The 7,344-nt window shown below is 51.5% G+C and overlaps 1 protein-coding gene across 1 annotated transcript; it reads right to left on the reverse strand.

The window, feature by feature from the left end:
- Positions 1-541: 541 nt before the first annotated feature.
- On the reverse strand, positions 542-4,705 carry RTL1 (retrotransposon-like 1). Its single transcript, XM_008586876.1, has one exon. It carries the CDS (start codon positions 4,651-4,653, stop codon positions 589-591), a length of 4,065 nt encoding a protein of 1,354 aa, XP_008585098.1. The 5' UTR covers positions 4,654-4,705; the 3' UTR covers positions 542-588.
- Between the last annotated feature and the right edge of the window lie 2,639 nt (positions 4,706-7,344).

The following is a 7,344-nucleotide window of genomic DNA, read 5'->3' on the forward strand; positions in this document are numbered from 1 at the left end:
GGGGGGGTGGTGGGCTTGCTTGCGGGGGGGGGGGGGGGTGGGGGAGGCACCGCACCACGAGACACCGGGAGGATGGGGGGGGGTCGGGGGTGGGGGTCGGGAGCCCAGGGGAGCAGGAGCACCGGTGGTGGAGGTAGAAGAAGTCAGTGGAGCACCCGAGGTCAGTGTCCCAGGATGCACAGGTGGCCGCTCGCCACTCCAGGGTGGGGGGTCCCTGGCATCTGCTTGCTTGGCTGCGTCAGCTGTGCCTGCTTCTTCATCTGGCCTGGGGTCATGGGGTCATGTCCTGCTCATCACTGCTTTCTCCTCATTGATCTCACCCCAGTTGTGGGCCTGGGACCTGGAGAATTAAGACGGGACGGGTAGCCCTGAGCTGGCTCTGGGTCCATTAGCACAGATGACATTGCTGGTTGATGAGTTGAAGAATTTTTTGCCCTTCACAAGTGGGTTCCCCTTGGGTCAGGAGCAGCAGGAAGGAGGCGCTGGGTCTGAGCGAAGCAGGCTGAGGCACGGGGAGGGTGGCAGGAGACTCTGGGGGAGCTGGGGGTCAGAGAAGTGGAGGAGCCTCGTGGTTGGAGAAGAGGCATTTCAGTCGAGGTCAGCGTCTCCGTCATCATCGGGCAGCTCTTCTAGGCTCGCTCCCCCGCTGGCGGGTGGGGCCTGCCTTTGGATCATGGTCAGGAATCGGCTCAGGGCCTGGGCCACCTCCTCCCGGCTGAGCAAGTGGAGCTGGCCGTCGGCGCTGTGGATGTAGATCAGACGGTTATTGAGGAAGTCGAGGACCTCGGGGTCCAGCAGACTTCGTGGGCGGAGTGGGGGGCTGGCGGTGGCTGCGGCCGCGCCGGTGGGCATGTCCTCCTGCACGTCGTTTTCCTGCGCGTCCTGCGAGGTGTCTTGCAGGCCGTCATGCAGGCCACACTGACGGTAACGTTGCAGGTCGTCTTGCAGGGCTTCTCGCAAGACGACATCTTCATCACCAACGACGTGCAGCTCCAAGTACCGGTTCTCACGTGGGGTGGGCTGCCTGCCCTCTGGGCCGGTGACTGTGACACCGAAGAACTCACACAGCGTCAGCCAGAACCCAGGGGTGAATTGCAGGCCTCGGTTGGTCTGGGGGAGCAGTGCATTTCGCTGCCAGCGGCCAGGGCCCAGGAACAGCTCGGCCAGCTCCTGGGCTGTGACGGCGTTAGCGCCCACGAGAGGGGGCATCTGGGTGAGCAGCTGAGCGATGGCCGTCGCGATGCCACTGCCCACAATGAGGGACGAGTCCAGGATGAGCCGTAGGGAGCGCCGTGGCTGTGGCCGAGCCACCTGCATGGCGGGCACTGGCAGCAGGGAGGGGTGCTGCCGCACCTTCAGCAGCACCAGGACGGCTGCCAGGGCCAGGACGTTCTTCCAGTACAGCAGGCCTCGGAAGAAATGCAGAATGACTGCCCTTATCTGGGCCATGCTGAAATGGGCCAGGAAGCTGTTGAGTATTTGGTCAATCGGTATCATAGCCAGGAGCTCTTGCAGGAAGGTCTGCTCATTTAGCTCATCCTGGTCTGGTGCGTCTTCACCGTCTTCTTCCCCGGATTCTGTCGCTTGATCCCTTGTGGCGAAAAGCAGGAGGGGCCGAGTGGCGGCGGCTCTCCGGAAAGCTCTTTGCCTGCAGTTTCTCAGGGGCGGCAGAGGTCGGCTGCCATCTTGTTCTGGCAGCTCCATGACATCAAAGTTGAAGTGAGAGAAGAAGAAGACCCAATGCCCGGGGAGAAGTACGGTGAGCCTGTCATTATTCAGAGAGGCTAGATCCTCTGTGTTGAGAAGGATCATGATGGGCTCCTCGGTGTTCTCCAGGTAGCGGCACCACACCATGAAGGCAGCCCGTATTGGAAGAATCTTCATCTCCAGTTGAGAGTACTCGTCCTCGATAGGCGAGGTGGTGCGGGAGTAGAAAGCGCAGACCACTCGCTTGCCGGTTTGGTCGTCTATTTGGATCAGGGAGGCATGCAGGCCCGACCCGGTGATGCCTGTTTGCACGTAGAATGGGTTCTGGGGCTTGGGGTGGTGGAGAAGGGGCGCCTTGCGGAAAGCCCTCTTCAGGCACTCGAAGGCCTCTTGCTCCTCATCTCCCCAGTAGAACTCTTGGGTGCTCAGCAGCTGCCGCACGAGGGGCTCTGCGATGATGGCAAAGCGGTCCACGAAGTGGCGATAGGGGAAGACGAATTCGATGACGTTTTGCAAGGACTCCCTGGAGCCAGGGCTAGGGTAGCCTGTTATGATGCTCATGACGTTCTGGTTCATTTTCACCCCTTTGGGGGTCACGATGAATCCCAGGAATTCCGCCGTCTTGCGGTGGAACTGGCTCTTGTCCAGGGAGCAGTAGACATTGTGATGCCGGAAGCGGACCAGGACTTGGCGGACGTGTTGGAGGTGTTCCTCCTGACTCATTGAGTAGACCAGGACTTCCTGACCATAAGACAGCACAAAGAAACCTAGCATGTCCTTTAGGATGAAGTGAATCACGCTCTGCGGTATGATAGGGTCTGGGGACAGCGCAAAGGGCTGGTAGCTCTTCATGTCGTCTTGAAGCTCCAAACCAAACGCTGCTTTCCATTCGTCTTCTGTTCGGTGTACGTTCACGCTTTCCTCCACGATGGTCCCCCGCAGCTCCAGTTTTGTGAACCATGCGGCTCCGTGTAACTGCTCAAACAGTTCCGGAATCATCTGTGTGTAGTCCTGTTTGTCGGTCAGCATGTCCAGCAGGTTCCAGTAATCCTCTTGTAGCCTGGCTCTTTCTTGCATCCCGGCACCCACAGGTTCCCAAGGCGCGGTCGAGGAACATTCGTAGTAGATCTCGCTGTGATCACTGTCTCCAGCCTGCTGAAGCTCAGAGGGCTCTGATTCAGAAAGATCATCGGATCCGTCTGAGCTTGGCTGGTCGGAAGTCTCATCATCTGCTTCCTTCGGGTTAAACACGTCGGCCAGGTCTGAGTATGGGTGCGGCAGTCCGGGGAGCAGGCTCATGCCGTGTCTCTCTAGTGCGATGCATGGGGGCGGTGGGCGGAAGCAGTTCTTCAGGCAGTAGGGAGAGTGGAAGGTGCAGCGACCTTTGACCCAGTCAACTTCGGGGGCGTGGACTCGGAGCCAGCGGATGCCTAAGACCACGGAGAAGTTAGGTGAAGGTATGATGTCAAATTCGATGGACTCCTGGTGGTTCTGATGAATGCACACCAGGGGTTCAGTGTAGAGCCAGACAGGTTCGTCGCCAATCAGTGAGCCGTCCACGGTTTGGATCGACTGTGGGTAGGGCTTCTCGTAGAGCTCAACATAGTGCTCTTGGGCAAACTTCTCATCCATGAAGTTGCCTTCTGCTCCCGAATCGACCAGGGCCTGGACCGCCACACTGTGGTAGGGGTTCACTCTCACCATGAGCAACAGGAAGAGATGGGCGCGATTGATGTCCGGATGGACTGCGCTGGGCAGCCAGCTGTTAACCATCCACCTCTCTGGAGCAGGTGAGTCGATCCAGGTCAGGTTCCGTGGGCGGGACTCAGGGGGCAGCCTGAGCATGGCTCTTCTCTCTGCCAGCTTTTCTTCTATTTGCAGGATGAGCACAATCAGATTCTCCAGGGAATCCGGCTGAGGGACCCGAAATAGATAATGCCTGATATCCTCGTTGAGCCCCTGGCACAGGTGGGCCTGCAGGACTTCATCTGGCCAGCCTAAGGTGGGCACCAGGCTCTGGAACTCATTGATGTACTCGGTGGCGGAGCGATTCCCCTGCCTGATATTGAACATGGCCTCCTCTGCCACACGCAGTGCCTGCCGGTACTCAAACACCTCTGACATGGCCTCCAGGAAGCCTGGGAAATCTCCAATCAGGGGGCTGTTTGCCTGCAGCAGAGCATTGGCCCATTCTAAGGCCAACCCAGAGAGGTGGCTGATGACGTACCTAACTCGCAGGCGGTCACTGTAGAACATTCTTGGGCAGCTTTGTAAGATCAGTTGGCAGAGCACGATGAACTCGTGGTATTCCCTGCGATCGCCAGAAAAGTGTTTTGGGGTGGGCAGTTGGCCTGCGTTGATCCCTCTCACCATGATCTCTTCTGCTACTCTCTGTTGTTCTTTGAGGTCTTCCATTCGGAAGGACAGCGAGATGATGGACCTCATCATGCCCATGATTTCCGTGGCGGAGCATTCGGTCTGGTTTCGCACTTCTTCAGGACTCTCTGCCCTTCCCGACTCTTTCAGGTCAGCGTTGCCCTCTTGCTCTTCTGGGGCTCCCCGTGGGTTGACTGATGTTTTTTTCATTCTGTCAGATGCTTCATTGAGTGGCTCCTCCATTGCCTGGCGTGCACCATCGCATGACTCCTCCATGTCTTGGAGTAGGTCATTGGGTGGATCCTCTATTTCCTTATGTGGGCCACTGGATGGCTCCTCCATGTCTTGGAGTAGATCAATGGGCAGCTCTTCCATTTCCTGGAGTGAGCCACTGGGTGGCTCTCTTTTTTCCCGGGCTGGGCCACTGGCTGGCTCCTTCGCCTCCTGCACTCCGCTGCCCGATGTCGCCACGGTGGTGTTGGATGAGCCCTCGGAGGACTCCATTTGTTTTGATGATGGATTCTTATGCTCCATCATCGTCTCAAATGAGTCTTCAGAGGGTTCCATCATTTCGTCGGCTGGAAAGGAGTGTTTTCTGAAGACTGGGAAGGTTGTGGAGTGTCCGGTCAGCAACTGGGACCGTGAAGCTCAGAACCTGCGGGTGGAGTAGGGGGTGGGGAATAAAGGCAGTCGTTTAGGGTCTTACTAGGTCAGGGTCAGGTTCTCAAGGGCATATCAGATGCCCGGCTAATCAGAGCAGGAAGAAACTGGGGAAAGCCATCTTGGGTCCTCCTTGGCTGGTCACTTGGGGCACCCCCAGGGAGAAAATATCTGTCAACCCCTGTCCTGCCTCCCAGGTCTATATCTGAGTCTGCCTGGCCTGTCTGCTTCCTCCATGGATGTGAGAAATTCACAGCCCATAAATTTTGTGGCATGACTGGCCCAGAGTGGCCACCGTGGCAGGCAGGCATCCGGCAGGATGCCTCATTTCACCCTGGCACGTGTACTTGGTCAATCCTACTTCCCTTCTTTAGTCACTCGAAAATCACAGAGGTCACATCTGAGCGCCATCCAACGCTGGCCCTGGCAGGCTCGATGCTCTGGAGCAAGCCCAGCCTCCTTGGTTGTAGAGGCAGGAATCTCTAGCAAAGCTGCCCACTGCTCCACAAGCTTGGTGCAAGAGGAGGAAACGGGCACTTGGCTGCTATCCTGTTGGTTGGACCAGCAGCCCAAAATAGCTCTTACTTCCTTCCCCAGTGCAAAGTCAAAAATTTGGAGGGGGGGGGAGGAGGGAGGTGTAGAGGTGTGGGTACTGGTTTTTATTATTAATTTTTTTCCAATAATTGTTTATAAAATGCCTACTATGTGCTGGACACTTGCATGGTAGTTACTTGATTCTAACTCAGACTTTTTGTGGATTTCTCTTTCTCGATTTGCTCTCTTTTCAATGTTATGTTCTCCCCAGCTCTGAGCTATTGAGGACATCTTCAAATAATCTTCCCACCCCTCCTAAAATCTCTGCTGTCCCAGGATTGCCCTTCTTGTTTGTGGGGGCTTCTGGAACTTCAAACATCTGGCCTAATTCCACACATGCAAATGTATTTGTACACCTTTCCAGTCTTATCTTCACCAGGTCTCCTCCTTTACTCAGGTGGGGCTGGCCTCCTGGTTCTAGTAAATATTCCCTTCTGTATGTTACTGGTTGGTTTCCCCCCAACATAGAGGTGTATCTAGTAGAGCTGAGACACTGAGTTGGGGGTGTAGGGGTCCAGGCAGGGCATGGGATATCTTTGAAATCTGAGTGTCCTGGAATAGATTTTTGAAAATATAGTGATGGGTCCTTTTAGTGAGCTGAAACTGAATTTAAAGAGATGTTTTGGTTAGGATTATTTTCACATTGTTTCTTTGTTGGAGCAGAGCAAATTGAGCTTTGATTATTCGATAGGTCAGCTGCACAGTGACTGCTCTTTATAAATTTAACACCTTTTGCTACTTCTCAGTTTTCTCTTGGCCACCAGGCCGATCTACAAAAAATCTTGTATTCCCATACGTAAACCTCCTCATTGACTAAAATCCAAACTTTCCAACAGGATGCAAAATTCAGATCTGATCTTTCTCAAAATTAAGTACACCCTTCTTAGCATGACACTTAAATTTGATCAAGCAGTTCTTCTGATTAAAGCCTTTCACTGTTTATTTACCGTCTGTAGTATTAAATCCAAACATTTTAGCATAAACATAACTGACATGTAAACTTACCAAAACCATTCTTTGGCTAAAATTTAAAGGTCTTAGCATAATATAAAATTCCGATTATGTCATTCCTCAGGTAGAGATCACATTTTTTAGCAAATATACAAATTAGGTAAAATCATCATCATCATCATCATAGCAACATATACATAGCACATTGCATAAATTAACTCATTTCCTCTTCATACACGTTTTCGAAGGTATATACTATTGTAAGTTCTAAGTCATAATATAAAATTCTAATTGAAATACAAAATTTGACTAAGCAATTCATGTGCAGACTTATGTATCAGAAATAAAAATCTCAGCACGTCTCTCCCTTCAAACTCTTTACTGGCTAAAATTTAAATTCCTCAGCAAGATGATTTAAAAACTAGATTATACACCTTCTTAATACAATGTCTATACTACTTAACATATTTATAAATTTAATTATATAAATGATTAAATCCCCCGGCTTTTCTGTCTTCATCCTAAAATCTAACATTCTTGGCATGTTAAAAATCTTAATACTCCTTAACATTAAAGTTTACATTTTTAGCAAGAAGAATAGTAGTTATTCTATAATTTCTCTACTTAAAACATACAACATTGCCTATAATATATAGTTTCAACCACTTAGCATAAAATAAAAATTTTTCCCATGTAATTTGTTTGCCAATGGATCAATACAAAACCCAGAATCTCACTAGACTACTCCTGAAACCCTTTATTGGCTCAATTCCATACCTCTCAGCATATTATAAAAATCTGACCATATCATTTCTCAAAATAAAAGGTCATACTTCCTTGCAAGATATGTGAATTTGCTCTTGTCATTTCTGCTTAAAGCTTTATAATATCTGTTAATTACCTGTGAGATGAGGTCTAAACTTTTCAGCGTAAAATAATACATTTTACTATACAGTTTCTCTGCAGACTGCTCTATCCAACACAGAAATTTCACCATGTCACTCTCTTAAAATCTCTTAATGGCCGAAATCCAAATTCCTAATGGCATAAAAATGT

This window comes from Galeopterus variegatus, unplaced genomic scaffold (assembly GCF_000696425.1).
Source record: "Galeopterus variegatus unplaced genomic scaffold, G_variegatus-3.0.2 Scaffold4164, whole genome shotgun sequence".
Lineage (NCBI taxonomy): Eukaryota > Metazoa > Chordata > Mammalia > Dermoptera > Cynocephalidae > Galeopterus > Galeopterus variegatus.